We start from the raw sequence: 27,755 nt of genomic DNA on the forward strand, positions 1-27,755 counted from the left end.
TCGAGCTTATGCGCCTGGGCGTGCAGAGTGCAGCCCTTTCCAATTTTTCTTGGACCCCCTCGCAACTCCAGACCACCGGGGAGGAGGGGCATGTCGCCAGCACATGGCCTGCCTGACTGCCATGCTCTTGTCGCCGTTAAACCATCTGAGCGATCTTGTCCCTATAAAGCCGCATCCCGTCGATCGCCCCGGCTGCTGACGGGCAGACGTCAGTGGTAGGTGGTAGTCTAGCTCCACGCCCGCATCCGGAGGAGAATGCGCGGCTATCGTCGCCCCCAATAATCCACCTCGCCGCAATAATGCTCGGCGCGCACTGCAGCAGTTCCAATGTCCGCGCCATGCAGTCGTCATAGTTTTCCTGCCGACCTCCCAACTCGTCATGTGTGTATTTCACTACAAATTGCCCATCCCGGGAGTCCTACTCGTACCCGCTGCGCCTGCTCCAGGGCCTATCGGTCCGCCGCCGCCGCCGCCGCCGCCGCCGCCTCCTCCGCCTCCTCCGCCTCCTCCTCCTCCTACGCCAGGTGGTCTCCTGATGCTCGACAGGTGTTCCGCGTTCCCCGCGCGCTTGCGCACCTCGTCGATGCGTCCTTTGGCCAGGCTAATGGCGGGGACCACCCAGTCGCCGCAGTTGCACCGCATGCCCTGCCAGGCGTACTTACCCACGTTAGTCTTGCATTTGGGGCACTCGAACCGTCCGTCAAGCTTTCCCTGCTCGAGCTCGGGCCTCATCCATGACAGGGGGTCGATAAAGTAGTGCGAGCAGTTCGAGGCGTCCAACCTCTGCTGACCGGCCTCGCTCGTTGAAGCAGCATGACTGTTGATGAACGCCGATGTTGCCAGCGGACGTCTAAAACACCGATCAGCGCTAGTCACTGGCCAACAACCGCCCCGTGAGGAATGAAGATGGACAGGGCTGAGCCCGCCTAGTCGGGTGAAGGTGAAGCATATCTCTGGGCGCGCAGCTGATGCAGCTCTCTACCCGTGGCACGCATGAGCCCGCCTGCGCGAATCGGAGCCGCCAGTCTGCTCTGTCTGTGCGAACATGCCTCGGATCAGTGCTTTGGGGCTGTACCGAAGCGGATCCATCTCGCCTGCTGATGCATGCCGTCTGCTCCAGTCGATGCGACCCTCCCTTCCAAGGAGCGGAGAATGGAGCATGACGGTGAGGAGAAGCGAACGTCGGGGCCAAGGGCTTCGAAAACACAGCCGATAGGGATCGGCAGCACTCGGGCCGCCGTCAATCGTTTGAAAGGGATGATGCGTACCTGCATTTGCGACATCTCAGCTCCAGCTCTGCCTGGGCCTCCTGCACATGCTCGTCCTCGAATCGGATCTTCTCTGCCTCGGGCGCCTGGCCGCAAGCGCGGCTCAGCTCGACCTCGCGCTGGTAGAGCCAGCGCTGGTAGGCCGGCGATTCGTCCACGTTGTCCGCCATTTTCATGTCGTGGTAGATTTGCAACTGCTTCATGAAGCCCTCGTTTGGCTCGCAAATCGGGCGGGCCAAGCGGATTTGCTCGAGGGCCTCAGCCGGCGACATGTGGTACTTGTGCATCAGGTAAGCTATGACCACTGTGGCCGATCGGGACTTGCCCATAGCACTGCAGCGATGTTGGTATGATGAATGAAAACGGTCAAAGTCACGTGCCGAGCACCAACGGCGTGGCCGGCCATTGGCTCCGGAAGCGCGACGAATGCAAGGACGAGCAAAACAAAAAAAAAATGGTGGGAGACGCCACGCGGAGTGCAGACCGTTTCGCCGCCTCCCAGATGACGACGCGGCGGCCGGTGTGTTGCCTTCGACGGAGGAGGCAAACGCGCCAAGCCACAGATCCGAGCAGGGAAAATGTGGGAGATGTGCATAAAAAATTCAGCTGGCCAGGGTTGACTTACCAGTGCACGAGGACGCCACCGCCGCTGTCAAGACCGTCCTGGATGAAACGGTTGGTTTCGGGGAAATGCTCCAGCAGGTTCTCGTCGTCGACGTCGTCGACCTGTACGACACGGTGCGTGTAGGGGCGGAACAGCTCGCTGCCGAGCGGCAGGCGCAGCACCGAGAGCACATGGGTGATTTTCGCCTCGGCCAGGGCCTCGCGGCGGTGCAGGGAGAAGAGGCTGCGCGCGGCTCGGTCAGCTCCAGGCGCGGGGTGGGCGCGGCGGGCGGGCTACGTACCCGCCGATGTAGAGGCTCAGGGCACCGGGCACCTTGTCGAGCAGCGCCATGCCGGGAGACGATGGGTTTGCAGAAGGGAGGGTGGTGCTACCTCGGGTAGCGGGCGGAATTGGCAGGGCAAGCGAGGCGTGGGCGTCTGACAAAGCTGAAACCTCGCAGGGCTAGGGCTGGTGGTGGACGGGTGGGCTCACGGGCTGGAAGCTGGGGAGATGCTACGTCGGCGGCCGTGCGGGCGATCTGTCCGGTGGTGCGGTCGTGCGGTCACGCTGGCGAGGTGGAAGCGGATGTGGCCCTGTGGGTGGATGTGGATGGGCAGGCTCGGCAGGGCGCATAGCCACAGCCCAGCCAGCCCTATCCGTTGCGCCTGCGACGGCCAGGAAAATCCCTCCAGCAGCCGCATGGGGGCCGCGCGCGGAGCCGTCTGGAATGCCGCAACCTCATTCTGCAGCTGCGCTGGCGAGGGCTGGCATCGGCGATCGGCGCTGCAGATTGGGCCTAGGGGATGATCAGAGAGCGCGCTCTCAGCAGCGCTTGAGACATCGGAGCAGTTGCGCGTGGCCTGAGAGTGGAGTATCGCAGTACGAGTGATTGGCATGCAGCGCTGCAGCAGCACCTGCGCCGGTCAGGGACCGTCAGCTCCGCGGGCTGCAGGCCGCCCTGCAACCAGGCGGGCGGGAGCGCTGCACTGCCGACTGCGCGATGATATGATGGGTGCCCCTTTCGTGGCGGGCAGGCGTAGGGCCGAGGCTCGTTTGCGGCCTGGCGCGGGTGCTGGTGGGGGGACGACATGTGCCCGCCGGCCATAAGGCTGAGGCTGGCTGGCGGTTAGGGGGCCCAAGTCGCCCTACGCTGGGACTCGGCGCACGACCTGAGCAAGTAAGCCGCTGCGCCTCCGCCGTCTGTCATAAGGCAGACGGGCAGTGGCAGGGAGCGCGCCGCCGGCCCACTCAGGCTCGCGCTCCATCCATGTCGACTCTTCGCACAGTCCAGCTTTGCAACCGCACTGCACCCTCGCCGCAGCTCGCCCCAAGGTCGCTGGAGCAGCTCCCCCAGCCGCAGCCGTACCGGACGCGCCCAATCACCCGCCCAGGTCCTGCACGCTCCTTCACACGCCCGCGCATGCTGGTGCAACCGCTTGCAATGCAATGATCGCCGCCCAGCTCACTGACGGCTAAGCTCCTGGACTCAGCAGCGGTGGTGCGCCCAAGGTCAGTCTGCCTCTCAGCGCTGGCTCGCCGCTGCCGCCGGCGCACCCTCGTCTTCAGCCTGGCCCAACCACTTACCGCATGCTGTAGGGCTGAGCGTTCCCGGCCGGCACCCGTGCTCCCAGTATCACGACACGATACGCCTCCCCCAGCAGCGCAGCCCCTCGCCTGCCCAGCCAAACCACCTCCACCTCCGCTCCTCTGCTCTTCTCCACCAACCCTCCCCGACAGCTGCTCCTTGCCTCCCGCTCCCCTTCCTTCCCTCCCTCCCTCCCTTGGCAGCCCTGCCTGTGGCGCCCGCACACCGGCCACTCAGCGCCGAAAAGCCCTCAGCAGCTGCCCGCCACTAATCCCCCGACTCAGCTGGTGGCGGCTCCCGCCTCGTCACCCCTAATGGACATGTCGCACGCAACCACGACGCCGGCGATACGAATATATGACTCCGGCACGCACCACTCGCATTTCACCATCCCGCGCCGGTCGTCATCGTATGCCTCCCCGACCGCTCTTCCCATGGCCATTCCCAATGCTCGAGACACTCCGCCGCCGCCCTTGCCTCCGCCGCGTTACATCAGCGAATTGAGCGATGGACAGGATCCCGGGTGGCAGTGGGGCAATGGCCCGAATAGCTCGTCCTTCGGGAAGAATGCCTTTGGCTCGGTGAAGCCGGGCTCCAGCCTCCTGGGCGCCCAGGTGAAACGAGACCAGGCCGTAGAAGAGAGCGAGCGCGGCAACTGGGCTCGCCGAGGTAGCTCGCTCTCGACGGTGAAGCCTCAGGACACCGACATGGCCGCCGACAGCCTGAGTCACCATAGCGACGAGGATCGCCCAGATCTCCCACGCCCGTCCATGGCAAACCACCGGTACGTACCCTTCCTTCTTCTACTCTTTGCGCACACGGCGCCTGCTCCCTGTGCTCGCTGCTGACCGCTTGACACAGCCTCCAGAGCGAGAGGCAACTCGGCCAGCGCTCGCTCGAAGACTCGTCGCAAGCCTACGACAAGCAACTACTATCCAAGATCGGCGGCCCCAACACGCCGAGTCGCGGCCCTGGCACCGGCTTCCTCTCGACGAGCGCCCAGGAAACGTCAACCAGCCCGCACAACACACTCAGCAAACTAAATGGCCAGCTCAAGCCGCTTTCGATGCCAGACCGCCGTCTGAGCTCCGTCGACCTCACTGCATCGAACTGGCCGCCAAGCTCGGGGGCCATCTCGCCCGGCCAGACGGGTTTCCGGAGTCCCATCTACGGACCGGGGTCAGGCGAGAACCCTGCGCAACGCCCCTACGGCAGTGTTTCGGGCCCCAGCGGATACGAAGACCCTCACTCTCACAGGGGCAGCTACGACCACACCGTTTTCTTGGAACCCGATTTCGCCATGGAGGAGAACGGCATGCGGGATCTCAACCTGAACGATCGCAGCCCTGCCGGCTCGGACGAGTATCAACTCAGCACCCACGGCGGCCTGAAGAGGCGCGCGTCCTCGCCGCCCACCGAGGCCAACCGCGAAGACCGCCCCAGCGGCGGCAACGACCTCTACCATCGCCGATCGGCTCAGATGCTGGTCAATCGCAACTCGCCCATCTCGAGATTCCACGCCAATCACGGCTCGGTATCCTCGACCTCTTCCCTCGGACAACGAAACGGATCTCTTGGGTCTTCGTATGGCCTGTCAATCGCCAGCAGCGCGACGAGCTACAACACGGACCGTCTCTCCCCCGGTGCACTTTCGCCATCGATCGACGAATTTGGGCCGACGTCGCCGTACTCGACGGCCAGATCGCTGAACCCGAGCCCACGTGGCTCTTTGTCGAAACCGTCGCACCACCAGCGCGGGTTGTCGGGCGAAGATGCCCTGCAAGCTCGCAAGCTGTCTGCGGACAGCTTGGCACACTCGCGGCAGAACAGCGTTTCGAAGATCCAAGGCCTCTACATTTGCGAGTGCTGCCCCAAGAAGCCGAAGAAGTTTGACAGCGAAGAAGAATTAAGGTACGTGTCACGCGGATTCGGATCAGGCCACCGGGCAGTTTTGTTAACTCCAGCCAGAATGCACGAGATGGAAAAGCAATACACGTGCGCATACTGCCCGAATCGGTTCAAGAACAAGAACGAGGCGGAGCGGCACCAAAACTCTCTTCATCTCCGACGCCACTCGTGGTCGTGCGCGGCGCTATCGGGGGTGCAAGCGGCGTTCCACCCGTCGACTGTGCACCCGACGGTGGCAGACGTATGCGGGTACTGCGGCGAGGAGTTCCCCAACCCCGCGGACTGGGAGGTACGAGCGGAGCACCTGAATCACGTGCACAAGTTCGGTGAATGCAACCAGGCCAAGAAATTCTTCCGCGCCGATCATTTCCGGCAGCATCTCAAACACAGCCACGCTGGCACGAGCGGAAAGTGGACCAACATGCTGGAGAACGCATGTATGAAGGACGAGCCTCCGCCAAAGGAGCGACTGGGATCGGTGGGCTCGCTTCCGGGATCGACCATGGGTCCAGGCGGCACGCTGACTGCAGTAGCCGCGCCCAAGCCCGGCGTCATCAGTGAAGCGCGTGATGAGTCGTGAGCAGGCGTTACAGGACGAGTTTGACTAGCGATTGCTGAGCGAGCATGATTGTCATCCAGCATTTTGGTCGCGGCGTCATTATTAGAACCATTCACATACCACACAGAGGGAGGCGTGGCTCCAAGGGCGGCTTTCTGGCCATCCGGGCACGCGGTTTTGGGTCGTCGGTTTGCAGCACATGTCCGTTTGGCATTGGTGGATAAAAGTACTTATTTCGAGGATTCTCATTGTCGGTCCTCCTCTCGGTGTCTCGCAGCCCGAAGCAGGAGTCTATCTCGTACTTGGTGGTCTTCACGATGTCACGACGGCGTACGTGGGCGGCTTTCGGACTTTTGGGGGACTTTTTCCTTTGTTTCTGATCTGCTTTGCTCTGCATCTCCGACTCACATTGGGCTCGTGTCATGCAGCACGGTCCGGCATGGTACACAGAACAGTCATCACGGTTTGCTCATTTCTCTTGCACATTCGGGAAGGCGGGGGGATTTCTCTTTTGGATGGGATGGAAGCACAGTAATTGGGGGGTGGGGGACGGAGTTGCAAGAGGCAGCGCAGGGTCATGTCCAGGAGCTGCAGGCTGCGCACAGCAGGAGATGGCGCGGTAATTAGCGCCAGATCAAGGGCGCCGGCAGTTTTCCCCGAGAGGAAAAAGCTCAAGGCACACAACGAAGGTTTCTGGCTTCTCTGCCATGCGTCCTGGGCTTGCCGTGACGCGTGATGCGTGACTCGTGAGGGGAGGTAGGTCGCGGAGAGAGGTGGCGGCTAGGGGCCGTGCGGACGCGCAACACTACGGCTAGTGATCTGCTCGGGCTATCCGGAAGCATATTTCAACTCCGCCTGGCGGGCGAAATGAAGGGCGCGGCATGGGTGGCTCGTTCTGCGGGCGACGCTGTGCGGCAGCTGGACCAGGGCGTGTCCCGCGTCCGCGCGGCCACGAGGCAGTGGTTTCGACCGGTTGGAGCCGTTAGTGGCAGTGGTTGTCTGGCGGCGGCGGCGCGGGCTCGGTGCGGCTCTCCGCTTCGCGCACGCTGGCGCGCGCTTCTGAGCACGTTTCGCGCGGCGGCGGCGCATGAAGAGTGTTTGCGGGCAGCCCCTTGATGACGATGGTGGTGATGGATGGCTTCGCTCTTTCCGCCCTAATCCGCCGAGGGCCCGGGGGGCAGCGGCGCTGCAAGCGAGGTGCGAGTCTACATCCAAAACTCGTGCTGACCCACGTATAGTGCGGCCTCCGCGCCATCGCTTTCCCCATCCGCCCAGTGCTCCTCTGCCCAGGCACTGCCTTCTCGACACCACGCCCTTGACCGCGCTGCTCGCGCGTGATGGCGCCGGGCGGCCTCGTCATGCGAGGAGAGGGACTCTAGGGAGCCTCACATCACCACGACCGGTCCGTGCTTACGTCAGTCTGCCTATTTGCATGCCCTGCAACGCCCCCCTCCAGCCCTGCCGCGTGCTTCCTCACTGATGCCCGTCCGTGCCATGTCGCGGGGGTACGTACACCATGAGTCCAGCCTGCTTGCTTGTTTCCTGACGGCTCCATCCTGCGCCTCGAATTTCCCCCCTCTGAGCCAGTCTCGGGCCTTCAGCCCATCCAGAGATCCGCCACGCAGGCTGATTGATCCAAGCCCGCGAGCAGCGTCGAGATCTGGCCAAACACGACTTCTGCCACCTTGAGCTTAGCAAGCCATGTCAGAACTCAGGCGGGCACGGTGGCGGCGCTGCAGGAGCTCGTCGAGACAGGCCTACAGCCGCCACGCCCAGCCAGGCACGACAGCAGGGCTGATGGCTCGTCGTTGCTGCTCGTCCCGCTACTCCCGCTACTCCCGCTACTCCCGCTGCTAGCGCTGCTACCGATTGATGGCTGCCACTTACCACATGCTGACCGCTCAAGTCCGCCGCCGTCTCCACGCCCTTCCATATCATCTGCTCACCCCGGACAAGGACTGATGCGCAGTGCACCGCCTGATAGATGGCGGGCACGCGTCCGGCGTCAAGCCCACCACACGACATCTCCCTGACTGCACGCCCATCGTATCTGAACTCATGGGCCAACGCGGATGCCGGCGCCTACACCCTCGCTCCTCTCGACCGGGCCGACAGCCGGCGTCTTGGAGCATGGCTTGCCCTTCTACGCCGCGCCCGTCACACGTGAAACACAGGGCGCAATTAGGCTAGAGATTAAGCTTTACGAACTTCAGACTCCACTCCTCGACGGTCATGTGTAGCTGACTGCGCCGTCTCTTGTCCCAACGCCTCTCCATCTCACTGGGTGCTCGCTGACGCCGCTAGACACAAGTCGTGAGCCTGTGAATGACAACAACTTCCACGGACAGAAGGTGGGCGGATGGGCCTCTGGCTTGTGCGACGGCGGATCGGGCGCTGTGCATATCACTTACCCCCGTGAGGTAGAGAAACCGTCCACAGCATGATATTGATGCGTTGTGCTCAGGTCCAACCGGCCCGGTGGCTGCATAGTCACCTCGCGCCCTTCGTCTGCGGAGCTGCTGAAAATAGAGACTTCTTCTTGGCAGAATGCCATCATGTCTTTGTAGAGCTTCGACACCAGAAACAGGATATGCCTGGATCTGCGCCTCAAAACCTGGAGAAGCAAGCCGTTTGATCGACGACTAGTGTCCTATTGGATACCTGCTGTCGAGACGTCAGAACCAACCATCATATCCAGAACGTTTGACCCAGCATCCAGCGCTAAGGCGCCGTCAGACGGTTGCCATACGATCTCTTTCCCTGCTGCCCTGCTGTTGATCACCGCCGCTACTGCACACATGGTCCGCTCCTGGCTCTTTCCATGCCTTGACAACTCTCCACGCCGGATCCCTTCCGTCGGTCCCCGCCTGGACCTCCGTATCACATTTTGACCACTGCCCCTTCACGCCCATACAAGTGGATTCAAAAGAAGCCAACACGATGCTGACGCTGACGACTGCTCAATCGCACCGCATCATCGTCCCGCATATGTACAGCCCCGTCCCGCACACAGTCATACTTCTAAAGCGCCCCGCAACGGCATGTGCCTTGCGTTCCAGCTCTGATCCCACAGCACCACCCCTGTTGAACAATTAACCCTGCTTGTCTGGCATCAGCAGCGAGGTCGTCGAAGCATGCGCCACAGCTTATACTTCCATGTCATCCCCCTCCATCGGCCGGTTCTGGATGACCTCCACTCGTGCCCGTCCCGCGCCCGCCGGAGCACGCCCACATCCCGGCTCGCTGCAGGCGGGAGAAGGACCACCGGGTGGGCGAGCCGCCGCGGGAAGGAAGGGTGATGGGCAGCCGGGTCCGGGGTCAGTCGTTCGAGGTTACACGGCCGAGAGGAACAGAAACCGGCTTCGTGCAGAAATTGCGGCGTCCAGAGTGGTCCATTTCTCACACTTCCGACTCGCAACGGCCCCGAGGCCGGATGCGGGCTTCTGGATGGACAGTCCCCCTGGACGCAGGGACGGTACCGTGGCGCTTTTCGGCCCCCATCCACCCTACCTCCCGTCGGCCTTGCCGATTCAACCACCTCCAACCACTTCGAGATTTTTCTTATAAGGGCCCTGGTTTTCGCTGCGGGTCCTTCCCGATCAACTCAGGCTCGGAGGTTACCGAAATTCAACGAGGGCGATGATCGATGCTAGCGCGGGATGTGGTCGAGCCTGTGCCGTGGGTAGGGCGGGGAAGGGCTGAAGCAGCGGCCATTAGTGATGCCGGTCTATCTTTAAGACCATGTAGTAAGCTCTCACCGCCAGACCGTACGTACCCCCACCGACCGAGGAGCAGCAAATCCGCGACGGGAGGGCAGGTGGCTTTCTGTCCATCGCGCTAAGCAATTACCTGCTTCTGCACCACTGACAGATGTCGTATGTATGTCATTCGTCGATGACGATAGAAGCTTGGCGGTCGTGAGGCTGCCTGAAATTTACCTTCACCATCCGCTGTAGTCGTCTGGTCCGTTCGTCTCGGCGAGTGAGCAGCGACCAGATCCTGGTATTTCTCGTGTCTGCAGCACAGCCTGGCCTTTGCCTCCGCTTTTCTTTTTGCTCCCTCACATGGCCTCTATCATACTTTGCTATAGGACGCACACAGCACTCTTCCCGCGCCGATTACGCGTTCAAAGCTGCACATGCCCGGCTTCTGTCGTACCATACGTCCAATCCGGGAAATTGTAAGGCTGCTGCCCTACGAAGGAGCTGCCAAGCCGGGGTTTTCGTGGCGCGTATGTGGTCTTATACACATGTGTGTACGTACACCTGCACTATCTACATCGAGAAGTAGTAGAAATCCTCCGCACAGATATGCGACTTTGCGCAACACCAACCGACCGACCGATAAGAGTCAGATTTATCTCCATTACTGTCGCCGATCGCAATCCTTCTTTATTCCCCGCTCGCATAAACCCGCGATCTTTTTTTTAAAAGTTGGTTTTCCTTGGCAGCAGAGGAAAGACTGTTTGAACCACCAGAAGCAGCGCTACCGTCATACATTATCTACAATGCCCTATCTCTCCGTCTTATGGCTTACTACCATATTGAGACTTAGCTTTTGTCCAGCCCCGAGGCCTGTTGTCGGTACGTATTCATACACATACACACAAGCATTACGTATGCATAGAGCAAAACGCCAAGAACGGAACCAAAAAGGCGCCAGGTACGAAAGGAAAAGATCTCGTCTTCACCCCCCGGAACGTAGCCTTCCCGCGGGGGCCGGCAAAGAAAGATCGCTCCCACCCTGTCTCTCAGCCCTGCAGCGCAGCAAACCTGGGGGCCAGGCCCAGCCAACCGGACCGGGGACCATGACGATGACAATGATGGTGAGAGGTCAAGCAGGCTTTGCATGGCATGGCATGGTATGTATGTACGTAACCCTTTCCGGGCGCGGAGCTCCCCTCAACCAATAGCTCACTTATCTCTGATATCCCCATCTTTTTTTTTTCTCTTTCCCTTTTTTCTTTGGCTTCTCGGCCAATCAAGCGAAGAAATCTTTTTTTCCCTTCTCGCTTTTCTTCTCTCTTTCGTTCCCTTGTCGAGTCGCTCCTCCCCCACCCACCGCCGCGCATACCCGCCCGTCCGCTCTACTAGTTCCTTCGACCCGGTGGCCCCCATTTTCCCGATGTGTCCGCGCTACGATCTCTGTGGGACGTCTCCGATTGTCTTGCGTCACCGGCGCTGTCCCCCGATCTGACGAGCCCTACGGATATTATAGCATGCATGGCTTATAGTCGCGCAGTGCGTACGATGCGGGTGTTCGTCGCCCGATAGGAGAAAAGGGGATGTCGGTTGTTTGTGCGCAGTTCTTACCTTGTTGCTGCTCAACGAGGAAGAATACTTTGCTTCGCTCCATCTCTCCGTCTCTCTACTTTTTTCTTCTTAATGGTTTACGAGGAGCGGGGAAACTCGATACTTGATCCCTCTTAGAGAAGAAAACCGCCCTTGCGGAGAAGACGGCTGCGCTTTAGAGCCGCGAGCCTGTGTTTTTCTTTTTTTTTTTTCCTTTGTACCTTTCAACTGATAGTACCTTCGTGGTTGTACTACGAAGTTTTACTTTTTTTTTTTCTGCGAGACGTCCCTCGCTCTCTGCTTTGACAAGCCACGGTGAAGCTTTGAGCTTCCGATGAAGAAAACAGGTCGAAGCTTTTCCATTTTCGCCGCCATATCGATTCGCTTTACCATCCCCCTACATGACATAGTGCATTTAGAAGGTGATTTAGACTACATTAAGCTATCTCTCTCTCTCTCTCTCTCTCTCTCTCTCTCTTTCTCTATCCTCGTTTCGCGGATAGTGAGTGTCTATTTCTAGGGAAAACGCTCTTCGCATAAAGAGATATAGTAAAGTGTGTACTATGTGGCCGTTTTAGATAATCTCAGCTACTTATCAAGATAAGGATAGATGGTAGGGGCGTTCCAGTAACTCGTACCTCAATAAATCACTTTTCTTAATACGACGTTAATCCAAATATAACAAATTATAAGCTTTTCGTGAACTTAAAGAATGACTCTTATATTTCTAATAAGAAGAGTGTACTTTATCAGGCTCTGTTGACGTACAGTCCAGATAGAAAAGCTTAAACCTTATCTCTAGCCACATGTCAGAGAAATCCCCACAACCAAACCAAAGAACCGTAACAGACCAAACCCCAACAACAATCAAAAAAAAAGAGAGAAAAGGGAATCAAAGGGACGAGAGCGGCGTGAGGAAGAAACCATTAACAGCTAACAGGACGAAAAAAAAAAACAGAAAAGACCACACCCACACAACACTACACGCACCTCTACAGCGCTTTTCCAACTCGGACCAGTCCTTTACAAATAGCCACCTGCAAGCCAAGCCAAGAATGGTACTAGTGATACGGACACTGCAGCAAACCACACACTTGACTGCACTACAATACCCGCATACCCGCTCTTCCGGCAACGCGCCACCCCCCCTGCGGCTTTGCTACATGTTACCCACTCGTCTACCTTCTCTTTTCCATTCTACGTTTGGCAACAATGTGCTACTCGCGTTGTCGAGGCACGATTTCTCTTTTTCTTTCCCCTTTTAGGCAATATTTAGCAAAGGAAGGAAAAAGAAAAAAAACCCCACACATATATCAATTTATGTACACATCATGGGTGCGTGCGTGGCGTACACAAACTTCACACAAGAAGACATCCGAGGCTGATTCGACGGGCACCGAGATTATTGGATGGCAGGCAGGGAGAAGGGAGGGGGGGAAAGTTTGTGACGATGATGATGACGAGCATGGGGTGTCATGAGACCGAAAGTAGAGTCATGTCCGGGGCTTCGTGGCGGCTGGGTGCTGCCCCTAAGATGGGTGTGTGTGGGTGTGTGTGGTGGAGATGCGTACGTATGTACAACACGTACATGCGCGCATGTTGCCGAGTGCAGTTGCACGCATTGTTCCCTTTTTACCGGGTAGCCGGTTACGAGCCAAAGGTGGAGACGTGGAAAAAAGCGCAGGAATTGCGCGGGCGGGCGGTATGTTGCTCTCGATCGGCAAGCGCGAGAGGAAGTACGGAAGAGGAAAAAGCTAAGGTATTCCCGCCGCGCCGGCAGCCAATCGGAGTTATACTGTCGTCCCATGTCGTAGAGCTTCCTTCATCTAAATGAGCACCCCTGCTGTCGAGGCAGAACTTCCGCTGCGGGGAGATGCTGCAGATGCAGGAGTTTTGTTGTGAGTACAGAGGCGGTACCATGCAACGAGAAATCCCCAAACGTCCCGTGTGTTAGCGTGTTAATGGGAAATCACCATGCATGAGAGGTTGATACGAGTCACGGAAGGATTCCCAAATCGTCGAGTTACAGCAACATGATGTGGAGCCGGCCAGCACGGTAAGCACAGGAAAACGAGCTAGGTGCATGCGTGGGTTGCGTGGGGGGATAATCAAGAAGTCTTGGACGGGCGCCAAGAGCTGCGTGATGCTGGTCTAAACCAGAAAGCGTGCAACTTGCGTGGTAGCATGTCTGGGGGGTGGGAAAAGCAAAAGCTGGTGTTCAGTGACGGAATGGCGGTCGGAAGTCGGGAGTGACCAATAAAGACGACAGAAATTTTTGGGCAAAGAGTGGTAGCAGTTCGGAAAGGCGGGAGCAATTCATGGCTGGCTGCAGACAGGCCGAGGCCGCGGTCTAGCGCGCGATCCAGGCTTGCAATACCTGCGGGGTTGTTGCAGCGTGGGAGGGCGTGGATTCGTGGGACAGATCAGCGGGCTGGCACAGGGCTGAAGATCTTCTGGGATTGCCATTTCGTGAGTAAGCAAAGGTGGAGAATTGGTGATCATAGGTCGAATTCGCTATGGCCTGGGGATGCCCCATCCTTGCGGTGGCCTTGTCGCTGGCGCGGACCGCGGCGCTGGCCTTGTCACAATCCTTCGAGCGGGAGGGCGGACTGGCTGGCATTTGGGCTCGATGGCGGGCGCACAGGCGGAGCAGACGCCATAGAGGTGTTGTGAACCCTGCCGTCAGCAGCGCGCCTCGTGTCACTAGCTAAGTGCTGACTGCATCTCACACCTCACTAGAACGTCCTAGGGCTTAGCGACATCGGACAGGATGTGCGCCAGACATCGACTAACGCCCAGCGCGCAACGGATTTGGATGTTTGCGACGAGTCAGCCGGGTATCATGGAGCACAATGGAGCTGGGCGATGCTGCAACATGGACGCTGTGCGGCTGGCCGAGATTTGCGCTGCCACGCCGCCCTCACAGATCGCCCTTGGGGACCGATGGGAACGTGGCCGGATTCGCAAGTCTGTCTTTGTTTCTCCGAGCAGCTTCTGCGTCACGGATCCGCCTGATGCGCATCTGGTGGAAATTCCTGTAAGAGTGTTAGTCATGCTTTGGGCTGACAACAACAGCCTTATCGAAACGCCTTTCAGCCAACGGTTGCACGAGTGGCGTCGTGCTCCACAGAACAGTGTACATGGAGTAGTGCGGCCGGGCCCCATGCGAATGCATATCTAGCATGACTCGAAGGTGGTGAAAAGGACATTTCGCAGCCATCGCGAAACCGAGCGGAAGGCACCGCTCCGGACGGGTAGGCCAGAGTCGGGAAGGCGCAAGGCCGCATGGATGCTCCCGCACGGTAAAGATGTGCATTGTGCATTTCGGCAGATTGGGAGGGGTTGGGGGTGGCTCGGTCAAGTGACGGAGCGTGTACGTACTTGTGGAGGGTGAAAATGCGCGGGCCATCATCAGCCTTGGTCTGGTCTGGGTTGGAAAGAGCTTGGATCTGGCCGAGGTCAGGCACGCACGAGGCAGGCTACGGTGTGGGCAGACGGCTGACCTTGTCGTCTCGTTCTTTCTCGTCCTTCTTGTCTTCTTCGGCCTCGTCCTTCTTATCCTCCTTGTCCTTCTCCTTGTCCTTGCCCTTCTCAGCCTCTTTCTCCTTGCGACGCTCCTTTTTCCGACGCTGCTTCTCCTCGTACTCGTCCTTGACCTTCTTGATCTCGAGGTCCATCTCCTCTTTCTTCTTCTTGTCGGCCAGAGCTGCGGCTTCGTCGGCATCGGGCTCACAGAAACCGCGATCCTTCAAGTGGCCGGGGCATATGTAGAAGAAGTCCTTGCACGCTTCAGCTTGAGGCCGGCGGGAAGTGGATTGGCGGCGCGCTGACCTTGTTGTCCGGGGTGATCAGCACGCTGGACGACGGCTTGAAGCAGATCCAGCAAGCTCTGGCCTGGGCATCAGCCACGCGGCGGTGGTGCCAGTGGTTCTGCAGGGTGGCCATGGTGCTCTGGGAGCCGCGGGCGCTGTCGGGGAGCGGAAGGAAGGGAGAGATCGGGAGAGACGGCGTGGGTGCGTCACCGGGGAGCTTGAGCTCGGGGCGCTCGGCTAAACAGCGGAGAGCGCTATCGATAAGACAATATTCCATTGCGAAGTCGGTGATTCGCGCACAGAGCCTGTGCTCATTCCCCGCCGAGCACCAGTTGACTCACAACAAAGCTACTTTTCTCCAGTCTCGGCCGTGAAATTTGTCGGGCCCTCTCAATTGCGCCTCCTCCCCACCGCTCTCCTGCCGTCTGCCCGCCATGGCCGACAACAAGCCCAGCAAGACGATGCTCTGGGGCGGCCGCTTCACAGGTAACCCACCATTGGCACCGATAAACCTTCCGTCCGCGTCCTGATCAACCCCAACAGGCGGCCTTGACCCGCTGATGGTCGCCTACAACGAGTCCATCTACTACGACCGCAACTTCTACGCCCAGGACATTGCCGGCTCTATAGCCTATGCCCGCCAGAACACCAAGCTGGGCATCCTGACCGACGACGAGTTCCAGGCCATTGAGACGGGCTTCCAGCAGGTCAAGCAGGAGTGGGAGAGCGGCGCCTTCGACATCAAGCCCGGCGTCGATGAGGACATCCACACCGCCAACGAGCGCCGTCTGGGCGAGATCATTGGCACCAACATTGCCGGCAAGCTCCACACCGGCCGCAGCCGCAACGACCAGGTCGCTACCGACATCCGCATGTGGCTGCGCGACAAGCTGCGCGAGATTGAGGGCTTCCTCGTCGACTTCCTCAACGTCGTCTCTGCCCGCGCCGAGAAGGAGCTCGACCCCGTCATGCCCGGCTACACCCACCTGCAGCGAGCCCAGCCCATCCGCTGGAGCCACTGGATGCTCAGCTACGGCCTCGCCTTCGCCACCGACCTCCAGCGCCTGCGCGAGACGATCCGCCGCGTCAACCGCTGCCCGCTCGGCTGCGGCGCCCTGGCCGGCAACCCCTTCGGCATCGACCGCGACGCTCTGGCCAAGGAGCTCGGCTTCGACGAGGTCCTGTATAACAGCATGGCCGGCGTCGCCGACCGCGACTTTGCCCTCGAGGCCATGCAGTGGGGCAGCACCCTGATGCTGCACATGAGCCGCTGGGCCGAGGACCTGATCATCTACAGCAGCGCCGAGTTCGGCTTCGTCAAGCTGGCCGACGCCTACAGCACCGGCAGCTCGCTGATGCCGCAGAAGAAGAACCCGGACAGCCTCGAGCTGCTGCGCGGCAAGTCGGGCCGCGCCTTTGGCCAGATGGCCGGCCTCATGATGACCATCAAGGGCATCCCCTCGACCTACAACAAGGACCTGCAGGAGAGCGTCGAGCCCCTGCTCGACCACGTCAAGACGGTTGCCGACAGCATCCAGATCGCCACAGGCGTCATCTCCACCCTCGACATTGTCCCCGAGAAGATGCGCGCCGCTCTGACCCCTGACATGCTTGCCACCGATCTTGCCGATTACCTCGTCCGCAAGGGCGTTCCCTTCCGTGAGACCCACCACATCTCCGGCCGTGTCGTCGCCCTTGCCGAGAAGGAAGGCATCCCCATGGATCAGCTCTCTTTCGAGCAGCTGCAGGCCGTTGACGCTCGCTTTGAGCGTGACATTGTGGAGTCTTTCGACTACGAGAAGAGCGTCGAGATGCGTGCCACTAAAGGCGGTACGAGCAGGTCTTCGGTCTTGGACCAGATCGCAAACATCAAGAAGATGATTGAGGGTAACTAACCTTTTTTTATTTCCCGTTTCCCGGCCTTCGGGAGGGCTCCGTGTATTTATGTGTTTTATGTTGGGATGCTATCATGATTGGCAGCCATATTTCTTGAGTAAAGTTCAATGGCGTAGGTAAAATGAAAAAAGAGAAGAGGTTCGGCCGGCAAAAGAGCCAGGCAAATTTATCGGATAGAATTTATGAGCATTGTTGCTCTCTTTACCGCTGTCAGTGTGGTTGCTTAAGAACAAAGTGGTAGTTTAATCAAATGTCCGGACATAAACGTGGGTAATGAATGTAGACAAACTCGTCCACATATTGGATCCAACTACCCACATATTGAGAGGGCGGCGTCCTGGACGGTTTCGTTAGGGTGGTAACAATAATGATCATCCGTACAATCAGCTGAGCGTAAACATTATGGTCGGCACGCTCACGGTAGCTTATTTTGGCGAAGAGGATGGTGAGAGGAACCCAGCCACCACCACCACCAACGTTCAGCTCGAGGCGCAGCCCCCACGTCTGATTGGCCCATCATACCACACAACCAGGCGCGCTTACCGCATCAGTAGTAACAACGCCTGTGCCGGCTGGTCTGGGCAAACCCCCGGCCTGAAAATAGAGTCAACCCAACCAAGGGTGCGCGGAACATGGAACATTCACTCACAGCCTTAAAAGGTACAAAAGTTGTTCCCTCTGCACGCACCAATTCATCGGAGCAGCATCCCCACAACAATCTCGCTCTACCATCACTTTGAATGTCGTCTTGATGATTTCCTCTTTCGTCTGCGCGTTGCTCGACTACATCAACACTGCCAAGAGCCAGCTGAGACGACAACACTACAAATCCGGAACTTCGCTCAGACGGCCAGATCGGTACCACGCTATGCGATTGGGTTCGTCCTGGGCTATCAAGTTTGCACTATAAGAGCGCTTCAGATCAATTTCCACCTCGAGCAAAAGGAGAAGAGAGAGGAGGAGCAAGAAAGCGGTTACTCGTAACGAGGTCGAAAGCGGGAAGACACGATTTCCGGAAATGGAGACTACAAGTCGGTCATCATCGACAACTCTTCAGCTCCCCAAAGCTGCTGTCAAATGGTATGCATGCCCTTGCCGTTTCCCTTTTCACTCTCCCTCACCGTCATTGTTCGCCATACCTAGAGTGAATAGAGCATTCGTATCTTGCTAAAGGAAAACACACTCACGCTGACGTTTATTATAGGGTCCTCCGAATAGCGAGCACCGCTCCTTCAGCTTCCATCCTGGCTGCTTCTGCGCCCGGGCTCATGCACCCGGACGATGTACCCGCGACACCGACAATTTCTGACATTGATGTTTGCGGCTATGGGCGTTGGGACGTGTACAGATGATTCGTGCATTTTGGCGAAGGCGTTCAGGGAATTAGATACTACTTGGGAAATGTGCACGGCGAAATAAGGGTCTAAAGCCTTTGGGAGAGGATAAGCAGGTGTTTTTTGCTTTTTTGGGAGGGAGCAAATGGGAAAGGCTTCCAGCCGGAGACTAGGCGTTTGATACTAGCTGTTTGGTTTTTTTTTTGTTCGTGTCCCACCGTCGCTTCATTGCTCCGGGCGAGGATGCGTTTGGCTTAGACCCGGGAGTAATGATCGACTTCATTTTCTGAAGGCAAAGAACATCGTAAAACTGTTCCAAGCATACTCAAAGCACTGAATGAGCATTTCCCTGAGAAATAAAACGACTTGGACACTTTGGGGTCTCTCATTAGCCAGTCCAGCAGTCAGAGCGTGCTTTCCATGTGTACTTTGACAAAAGTTGCGAGCGGAGAACCACAATACGCCTATCCAGTCAAATCGCTCCAAATACAAAAAGGGGAACCGGACTCAGTGGCCATGGCTCATGAGTTGTCGGCTGAAAATGCAAAGAAAAAGAGAAGAAAGGCACAAACTCGGTTTCCGGTGCTACAAGATAAGGTAACCAACTCCATCATCGACCGAATAGAGAAGCGGCGCCAGTAGTGCAGTCTGACGTCGCAACCTCCCTGGACGGTCACCAGATCCTTTTTTAGATCTACAGGCTGCACCCTTGAAGCCCTGAAGAAGATCTACGCCCCCAGAAAACAAACGTCCGCGCGTTAATGCGTCCCGAGCCTTAAATCCGGGACCGGGAGGTGGCGGACGTTGTCGGCGTTCCGACGGCGCATGTGCGACAACGCCCCTCCCCTCCCCCTTGCGTGATCTACAACAGTGCGTCGTCCTTCCCGGCCGCGGCTTACGCGTACACGCAAAACCCAGCCAATCTATGTGGGGCGGGTGTGTTACATGGGAGGTATGCTTGAAGGGTATGCTTAAATCAATCACGGTCGTAGTCGCGAAAAGTGTCAGTGGCTGTGTTTTCGGTTTGTTGTGATAAAAGTTCACTGACTCGTGGGTAGTCAGTTGTTGATGTTGATGCGAGTGTTGGAAATATCACGTGTTCCACGAGGGGAGCTGAAGTAAGTGACCGGGTGTAAATTGTAAGAAACGAATCGTTGGAATATGGGCAGCTGAAGAGTCCATCTGGACGTCAGTGCTAAGGATTGGATTGTTGGTATATGGGTAGTTGAAGCAACTGGCTGGATATAAATATTGAGCGAGTGTTTTCTACCACGTGGGTTGCTGAAGAAGACGTCTTGATATAGTTGTTAGGAAATTCACTGTTAGCAGGTGGGTAGTTGAAGCATGCAAGTGCTGAGGAAATGATTCGTGGCAGTCGAAGCCAGTATCTCGACGCAAGTTTCAAGGAATGCAGTACTACCAAGCGTGGGTCTTGATCAGGATATGTGTAAGACTGTCCCAACGATTCAGTTCCTAGCGTTCACGCAATTCGAAGCTCAAGAGAGAAGGTTTTAGGCCATTCGTAAACATAAATTCAAATATTTACGCGAAGAGCATCAGTCCCAACATTCTATCAAAGATTTTATATACAAGAAGATTCCAATAAAAGTTGGTACGCGTTCCTCACCGTAGGCATTCCACAGGAAGCCAAGGAGTCGCAGTGGTTTTTGGTTGTAAAGAGTGACATGTGCCAAACATGTAAGATCACACTAGGCTCAGCCAAGTGGAGAAGTAGTGGTGCAAGCACCAATTTAAGCAACGATGCCAATGCCGTACTTGGCAGCAGCAACACCACTGGCAGAGCTGGCCGTAGCAACGTTCTTGCCGCTGAAGCTAGAAAGGACAGAGCTGTCGGTGCCAGCAAGAGTACCAGAGCTGCCGAAAGCGTTGGCCTGGCAAGAGTGACCAAGATAGGTGGAGCAAGTGCTCTGAACCGAAGTGGGAGCATAAACCTTGCCCTTGTTCTCAAGAAGAGGAGTGACGACGTTCTGGAAAACGTTGCCCTCAATGACGGCGTTGGAGCTGGTGGAACCCATGTCGAAAGCGTGGCCCGAGTTGGCGTACCAGTAGTTGTTGACGGCGTGGAGGAGGGTGTTGCCGCCGACCTTGGGCGAGCGGCCAGAGGTGTGGTGGATGTAGTTGCCCTTGAAGGTGACCATGTCGGAGGAACCGGTGAAGTAGAGCGCCCAGTAGTGGTGCGCATCGCACGTAGCTGAGTAGTCCGTGTGGCCGTCAAACTCCGAGCTTGAGATCGAAACACGCGTGTTTGCTCCGTTGCCCAGGACGACGAACTGACGTCCGATGGAGCTCACCTTCACGTGATCAATCTAAAAAGGAGTCAATACAGCGTTCAGGAAGACGTAGGGAAGGATGATGAACTTACCCAGATCATGTCAGTGCCATCAAGGGTGAGAGCATCACCACCGAAGATGTACTGGGGGTTGAGGTCGGTGATGTGGATGTTCTGGATGATGACGTTCTTGACGCCGGCCATGCGCAGACCCTTGCCGCGGATGACACCCTTGGAGCCAACACCAATGATGGACTTGTTGTTGCCGACCTTGATGCCCTCGACACCGGCAGTGTCGTAGGTGACGGAGATGGAGGTCGAGCCGGTGCCGGCGTTGCCGTTGTCGCACCAGCTGGCGTGGTTGATGGCGTCCTGGCCACCGTTGCCAGGGCACTTGTTGGAGGCCGGGCGGCAGCCGGTCTCGGTGGTGGTGCCCTCGGAGCCGATGTAGTTGAACTCCTTGTTGAGGACGATGACGCGGGCGGACGAGTCGGTCAGGTAGCTGGTCAGCTCGGCGACGGTCGAGGGGTAGACGGGGGTTGCAGAGCCGCCACCAGTGACGCCCTTAGCAAAACCCTCGGCAGCACCGACGACGCCGACCGCAGCGGCCTGGTGGGCCATGGCGAAGGCCGTGGCGAGAACAGTGAACTTCATGTTGGCAAGTGATTGATGAACGAATGTAGGTTGCAATGCAAAAGAATGGAAGGGATTGATGGACTGGAGAGGTATTGATGTGCAAGGCGCCCAGATCTTATATACAAGCTCAGCCGGCCGTAGGGTGGAGCGAAACAATGGGCTGGTCGGCTGTGGGAGCAGCCATCACAGCAGGAGCAGTCAAGCTTCGACAGTGAAGCTTGGACGGCGGTTGAGGACTCTGGGCACATCAATCTCCGGGCGCCAGCCGCGACAACAGCAGCCGACCACGGGAGAAATGCCAGATGGGCCCACCCAGCCGTCTTGGCAGCCCTTTGCAATAGCCTCCTCCAGCCGGCTGCGCGCATGATGGGGTTTTGATATGTTTGATCTCGGTGGGGCGCGCCCTCTAGCGCGTTTCCACCAATGAAGACGGCCCTCTGCCTGCCAGGCCGTCCCCCTATCGCGCCGAATCCACCAGCAGGCAATGCTGGACCTGGCTCGGAAATATTTCCCGCGTGTTGGAGGAAGGGGGGAGAGCGGGGAGAGCGGCCAGCTCCACGGCCCTCGTCGGCTGTGGCAGGCCGGCAAAACGAAGGCACGACGCAGCGAGACAACGGCAGCCCAAACAACGGCTGCAAACGAAACGGAAACATATGGGGCTTGCATCTGCGACACCTCCAGGCTTGGCAATCGGCAAACCGGCGCAGAGGCGGCCGTCTCGGCCGTGATTGGGACTACGTGCGGCACCATGGTCGGCAGCCAGGCTGCGAAGGCGAGAGCAGCAGCTTTTCGAAGGGAGCCGAGCAAGTGTTGGCGAGATGGAGGACTGGACAGCCCCCTGCCTTGACCGCCGGGGCCATTCCGGACCACGGCCTGCCCGAAGTGGGGCGTTAAGCGAAGGTCGCTTCCAGGTGAAACGACTCATCCTAGCGGCGCATCATCTCATCACTACCGCCGTGCCGCTCTCGCCCGCTCCAACTCCGCCGCCATGCACCAGCGTCCCGCCATGCCGCCGAGCGTTTCCAGAAGGCCCTACCGATACAATGCCAGCCCACCATGCATTCGGTTCGGCCGTAAAGAAACGGATGCCCCTCCTCCTCCAACACCACGACAGCCAACTCTCGCTGTACTACCCACACGTACGTCGCTCGATAGTCCCCACTGCTAGCTCTACCAAGCCTCGCCGTGCCAAGCCGTGGAGATTGCTTGTTGATGAGGCTGCGGCGGACGCGATAAGCCTCGACAGGCGCCAACCCTGCCCGGCCGCTCAGAATCACTATACAGCCCGGCCTCCAGGACCGCCTGACCAAAGCTGAATCTCCGTGAATTTTCCGCTGAGAGAAGAGGCCGTCGCCGTCGCCATCGCCACCGCCACCGCCTCACCTACCAGCTCGCGGGCCAGCTTCCACCAGCACAGCACTCGCACCGTAGATGAAAACTTGTGGGTACCCCAACTCATTCCCATTCTCCTTCTCCTTCTCGAACACTGCCAGGCTGCCAGGCTGCCACGCGCGCCAACTTCCGAACGGATGCGCCCCGCCTCCGTCCCTGTCGGAATATCCGAGCAGATGGGTCTTACCCTGCGTAGGATCCATCGTCCTTGGCCCTTTTTTTTTTTTTTTGGCCAGCGAGTCACGGTGGCGGTGTCGGCGATGGGGTCGGTCGGGTACAGAGGTGGGTGTTTCGCCCACTTTCCAAGCCCCCTCTCTCACTCTCTCTCTCTCTCTCTCTCTCCCCCCCCCCCCCTATTCTTTTCCAGAAGTCAGCTGGCAAGTACCCTTCCTTCATCAATGGATCAAGCATGACGAAGGAAATGCCGCCCGCCCGCCCAGCGCCCCGGCAAAAAAAAAAAATCGTGGGCTTGGGCTGGGGCTGCTACGTACCTACCGTAGGTACCGCCGACCAGGCCCCCGCACGGCCCCCAAATTAAGCCCAGCAGCCCACTTCCCCTTTCGGAAGAAAGCACCCTCCACTCATCCAAGCCACCCCCGCGCCGCCGCCGCCTAAACTCCGAAGAAAGTTCCGGCCCGGTACGGGCGGCGGTCAACCCTAATTCCCGTCGTCGTTCGCGGCGATTCATGAGAGAGGCCGTCGAGTCCTACCTAGGTCGGCGATTTAGGGTGTCTGTGTTGTGTTTGTGTTTGTGTGTGTGTGTGTTTTTGTTTGTTTGTTCGTTTGTTCAGCCTGAATTGTCAGGTGAGAAGAAGACACACCACGCCGCCGCGTCACCTGGACGCCACGAACAAAACGGAAACGCCCTTTCGATATAGTGCGGTGGCCGCCTCGACCTCTTCGTTCGGCGCCCGGCATGAGATGGGTGTATCGGCCATGACTCTCTCTATCTCTCTGTCCAACGTCTACGGGCGATATGCAGGGATCAAGGGTAAAGCAGCCAGCCCGTCCACACACACACCCAAGGTACGGAGAATTTGTGTATTTGCATTTGTATTGGTGGGCGGCGGGCTAGGCGGCGGCTCGGCGGCTGGGTGGCCGTGTCCCGACGTGTGCCTGAGCCCAGCCCAGCCCAGCCCACCACCGGCCCCTGTACGGAAGGGCGAGTGATGAGATTAAAACTACGATATGTTCCTGTTGCATTGTTCCTTCCCGCGTTGAATACGAACGGATATATAAATCCTCCGCCTCGTGGGTTCAACCGTCATGGCTGTGCCGTGGCGGGATGCGAGTACCATGACTCGTGGCGAAACAACAACGGTCTCTTTCTGTGAACACTCAACCTGCCGACCCCGTATCTGGGCCCATCTATCTGGGTGGCCTTGAATGTCCTGGTTCCGCCTCTCTCAACCGACCTCCATATGCAACTGTGACCATTAATCGCGGGCAAAATGATTGTTTGGCAGGCAAGTGTCCTCCCTCTGTGTCTCTCCCCCCCTCTCTCTCCCCTCCTTTCTCCCTCCACAAAAAGCAAGAGCACTGCCTCCATCATTCACAAGTGATAGTGCAAGTGGTAGAAGCGCAGAAAGAATGATTCGTCAATTGACAACAACCTACCGAATGACAGTTTTAATGCGACAACCTACGAAACGACCGTTCTCGTAACAATGGTTCCCAAAACTGAATCCTTTCCATCTCCATCACTGCTGTTCCATGCCATCATCAAAACTGAACCAGTCCGACATATTCCGCTCACCATCCAGCATGTTTAACCTATGATCATATCTGCCATGACGGCAACGGCAACGCCCAGCCAAAAAGAAGCCTTTGCCATGTCCCAAACCGAGATTTTTATTACCACTCCGGTGAAATGTCTCATTTGTGTTTCCTTTGCTGGTGTTTCCTTTGCTGGTGTTTCCTTTGCTGGTGTTTCCTCTGCTGGTGTTTCCTCTGCCGGTGTTTCCTCTGCTGGTGTTCTTTGGACGCGTGTTTCTGAACGACTTGGATGACCTTTGAAAAGGCCTGTGTAGTCCAGACGAGGAATCGCTAATACTGCCTCGGCGAAGCCCCTGACCGGGTCTTTTGCCCGTTTCGAAGTCTCAGGCAGCGGCTCGACCAATGTCTCCGGCTTGCAGTCAGGCACAGGGCCCATGTCCGGCTCTCCGGTTTCGAGACAATCCCAATCGACCAGAACCCCATCGTCATCGCAAAGAGCCATCCAATCAACACCGGACCAGCAAACATCAGAGTCGCAGCTTGCCTGAGCCTGGACGGCCTTGGAGTGGTTTCTGGCGATCACCGCGCAGGTAATGACGAGCAACAGAAATAACCGGGCTGACTTCCACCTGCGAAATCCTCTTCGTCGGTTCCCTTGCGAATACAGCGGTTCGTGTACGGTTAGCGGATACATGGCAGAATTCTCATCATGAGCCTCCGCGCCATGTTGTGATCGAGGTGCCGGGGGGATATCAGGAATTCTATCATCGGCCTCCGCGCTGTCTTCTGATGTGGCTTGCGAGGAGTCTCCAGATGACCCAGAACGGGCCTCCGTGCCACCTTCTGATGTGGCTTGCGAGGAGTCTCCAGATGACCCAGAATGGGCCTCCGTGTCACCTTGTGGTATGGCTTGCGAGGGGTTTCCAGATGGCCCAGCATGGGCCTCCGCGCCATCTTGTGATGCAGCCAGCCAAGTATCTTCACGAAGCTCGTACATATGAGCGGGGCTGTACTGCTGCGACGGAGTTTGTTGAGAGGATCCGCCATGGGCTGCGTCAAGGTGTTCGGTATGGTCCGTTTCCATGCTGTTGGCGTCCTGTGGAGGCAAGTCGGCTCTTGCGTTGTTGCTGTGGTATAGCGGATGAGGCTCAGAATCAAAGTGCTCTGGTGAGTCGAGTTGATTGGGAAGGCTCATGTGGTAGTGACGGTTAATCGGCTGGGGGTGTTGGATAGGATGGGCGACTCCGACCCTGTTGGTGAGCTGTTCAGGAGGAGAGCCGGTCTCGGCCCTGTTACTGTGGTGTTCAGGATCTGGCACACCATTGTATTGTGGCGAGGCACCTTCACTGTGTTGTGGCGAGGCACCTTCACTGTGTTGTGGCGGGGAACCTTCATTGTGTTGTGGCGGAGCACCTTCATTGGCGCGCTGCTGTGCTTCGAGTATATGCCCAATTTCTTGCAGCATAACACCTTGATTGACGGGCTGCTGTGTTCCGAATACATGCACAACGCCTTGTAGCGTAAAACCTTGATTGACGTGCTGCGGTGCTCTGAACACTTTCACAACGAATTGTAGCGTAGAACCTCCAACGTGTTGTGGCGGGGGAACTTCATTGGCGTGCTGGTTATCCATAGCTGTGGTGGCTGGTGAGTGAAGACCAGGCGAGGACGGTAACGGTGATAGAAGTAGTATCAATAATAGCAGAATGAAGACGTCAATGCTGCGTCGATGCTGGTGCTGGATGGTGGATGAAGAAGAGAGGCCAAGCGGAGCGTGAAAGCAAGCTCAGGACAGCTGCTGCTGCATTGCTCCTTCCTCTGGTGTTGAGGAAGGCACGTTGCGGACCACAAGTTTTGCAGGCTGAGTGCGCCTTCCAGACGCATCACTTCGCAATCGTTCCAGCGAGCGGCCGTGGCTCCCGAAAGATGACAACGACTGCATGTAAGCGAGCTTGATTTGATCTTCTACAACCCGCCATCACCCTTTCCTTAACAATCTCCGCTCAACACGCACCACTTCAACGCACTCAGTCCTCCGGTACACCCTCGCACCGCTCACATCTCACACCTCACACCTCACACCAGCTCACCACCCTTCCACCACTTCTCCACAAACTCCCAAACCAACCCATTCACCTCCCCAAACGCATCCGCACTCAAAAAGTGCGACCCCCCCTCCACAACCACCAACCTGTTCTCTCCCCCCTCCCCAAACGCCTTGATCCCCTCCTCCGCATTCGCCACGCTATACACCTCGTCCCGATCCCCTTGCAGCCACAAGACCGGACACCTGACGCCTTCCCCCACCCTCCCCAGCAGCCCGTCCCTCTCGGCCAGACACACGGCGGCGGTCCGCAAGCGGCGCCTGCCCGCGTCGCCCGCGTAGTTTTCCTTGATGCGCCGGTTCCAGAAGGCGGCGGCGGCGGGCGAGAGGCGGCCGGGCGCGAAGCCGACGGCGACGAGGTAGTCGCAGTATTGGTCGGGAGGGGCGAAGGACGGCGTGGGGGAGCCGGCGGAGGTACTGGTGAAGGCGATGGGCCCGTTGAGCGCGACGGATCGGCCGTCCCAGCAGCCGAGGGTGATGGAGTGGGGGGACTCGTGGTCGATGGATGTGCCCATGGGGATGATTCCGGCGATCTGGGGGTATCAATTAGGCTTGTGTGAGGTGGAGGTTTGTACTGCGGGAATGGAAATGATGGAGACGGCGAGGTAGGAAGTAGCGCAGAAAAGAAGTAGAGAAAGGAAAATGTCAAGAAGAGAAAGGGACGAGAGTGAAAAGAAAAAGAGAGGAAGAGAAGAACAGATGCAGATCTCGTCCCGGCTTTCCTCATAAACAGACCGTCTCCAACTCCATCCCCCATCATAAAGCACCAAAACAACGACAAAAAAAACCAGAAAAGAATCAACCCAACCCACAACATATATACGTACCATCTCGGGCGCCACCAACGCCACCCTCACCGCCACCCACCCCCCCTGGCTCGTCCCCTGCACAAAACACCCCTTCCGCAACCCCAACCCCCTCAGCACCCCCACCACCATCGCCGCGCTGTCCCAATACGTCCACCCGCAGTCCCTCTGCCGCCGCTCCCCATCCTCCTCGTTCTCCTCCTCCCCAACAATTCCTTCGTAAATCCTCGTCCCCCCGTGCCCGAGCAAGTCGATGGCGATCAAGTTGCACGAGTCTCGCAGGCGGGGGTCGGCGAATTGGGGGGCGAAGAGGGAGGAGTCGGTGGAGAAGGAGTGGAGGAAGACGATGGTCGGCTTGGCGGGGTCGGGGGAGGAGGAGGAAGAAGAGGTGGGGGGGAAAGAAGCGGCGAAGGAGGCGGTGATGGTGGTGTTGGTGAGCGGGTTGGGGAGGGTGATGTGGCGGCGGGGGAGGGGGGTGAAGGTAGGTTGTTCAGCTGTGGTGGAGGCCATGTTGGTTTGCGGTTGGTGGTTCGGGATCGGATGGATGTGGAACT

The 27,755-nt window shown here is 58.0% G+C and overlaps 7 protein-coding genes across 7 annotated transcripts; 2 read left to right on the forward strand and 5 right to left on the reverse strand.

The window, feature by feature from the left end:
- Nucleotides 1–393: 393 nt before the first annotated feature.
- Nucleotides 394–2,223, reverse strand: BKCO1_5300076 (dual specificity phosphatase; the record flags this gene model as incomplete). The annotated part of the gene is made up of 4 exons (XM_020277187.1): nucleotides 394–850; nucleotides 1,269–1,601; nucleotides 1,894–2,115; nucleotides 2,174–2,223. 4 exons carry the CDS (start codon nucleotides 2,221–2,223, stop codon nucleotides 394–396), a joined length of 1,062 nt encoding a protein of 353 aa, XP_020127243.1.
- A 1,548-nt stretch (nucleotides 2,224–3,771) lies between these two features.
- Nucleotides 3,772–5,945, forward strand: BKCO1_5300077 (c2h2 finger domain protein; the record flags this gene model as incomplete). Its single annotated transcript, XM_020277188.1, has 3 exons — nucleotides 3,772–4,241; nucleotides 4,319–5,368; nucleotides 5,426–5,945. The coding sequence occupies 3 exons, from the start codon at nucleotides 3,772–3,774 to the stop codon at nucleotides 5,943–5,945; spliced, it is 2,040 nt and encodes a 679-aa protein (XP_020127244.1).
- Nucleotides 5,946–14,135: 8,190 nt separating this feature from the next.
- Nucleotides 14,136–15,304, reverse strand: BKCO1_5300078 (uncharacterized protein; the record flags this gene model as incomplete). The annotated part of the gene is made up of 4 exons (XM_020277189.1): nucleotides 14,136–14,250; nucleotides 14,597–14,664; nucleotides 14,719–14,994; nucleotides 15,047–15,304. 4 exons carry the CDS (start codon nucleotides 15,302–15,304, stop codon nucleotides 14,136–14,138), a joined length of 717 nt encoding a protein of 238 aa, XP_020127251.1.
- Nucleotides 15,305–15,461: 157 nt separating this feature from the next.
- On the forward strand, nucleotides 15,462–16,922 carry BKCO1_5300079 (argininosuccinate lyase; the record flags this gene model as incomplete). Its single annotated transcript, XM_020277190.1, has 2 exons — nucleotides 15,462–15,513; nucleotides 15,571–16,922. The coding sequence occupies 2 exons, from the start codon at nucleotides 15,462–15,464 to the stop codon at nucleotides 16,920–16,922; spliced, it is 1,404 nt and encodes a 467-aa protein (XP_020127252.1).
- A 3,086-nt stretch (nucleotides 16,923–20,008) lies between these two features.
- BKCO1_5300080 (polysaccharide lyase family 1 protein) lies at nucleotides 20,009–21,201 on the reverse strand (the record flags this gene model as incomplete). The annotated part of the gene is made up of 2 exons (XM_020277192.1): nucleotides 20,009–20,584; nucleotides 20,641–21,201. 2 exons carry the CDS (start codon nucleotides 21,199–21,201, stop codon nucleotides 20,009–20,011), a joined length of 1,137 nt encoding a protein of 378 aa, XP_020127307.1.
- A 3,142-nt stretch (nucleotides 21,202–24,343) lies between these two features.
- Nucleotides 24,344–25,924, reverse strand: BKCO1_5300081 (uncharacterized protein; the record flags this gene model as incomplete). The annotated part of the gene is made up of 1 exon (XM_020277193.1): nucleotides 24,344–25,924. The coding sequence occupies one exon, from the start codon at nucleotides 25,922–25,924 to the stop codon at nucleotides 24,344–24,346; it is 1,581 nt and encodes a 526-aa protein (XP_020127306.1).
- A 443-nt stretch (nucleotides 25,925–26,367) lies between these two features.
- On the reverse strand, nucleotides 26,368–27,711 carry BKCO1_5300082 (alpha beta hydrolase; the record flags this gene model as incomplete). The annotated part of the gene is made up of 2 exons (XM_020277194.1): nucleotides 26,368–26,928; nucleotides 27,223–27,711. 2 exons carry the CDS (start codon nucleotides 27,709–27,711, stop codon nucleotides 26,368–26,370), a joined length of 1,050 nt encoding a protein of 349 aa, XP_020127305.1.
- Nucleotides 27,712–27,755: the final 44 nt, after the last annotated feature.

Source organism: Diplodia corticola (genome assembly GCF_001883845.1).
Source record: "Diplodia corticola strain CBS 112549 chromosome Unknown scaffold53, whole genome shotgun sequence".
Taxonomy (NCBI): Eukaryota; Fungi; Ascomycota; class Dothideomycetes; order Botryosphaeriales; family Botryosphaeriaceae; genus Diplodia; species Diplodia corticola.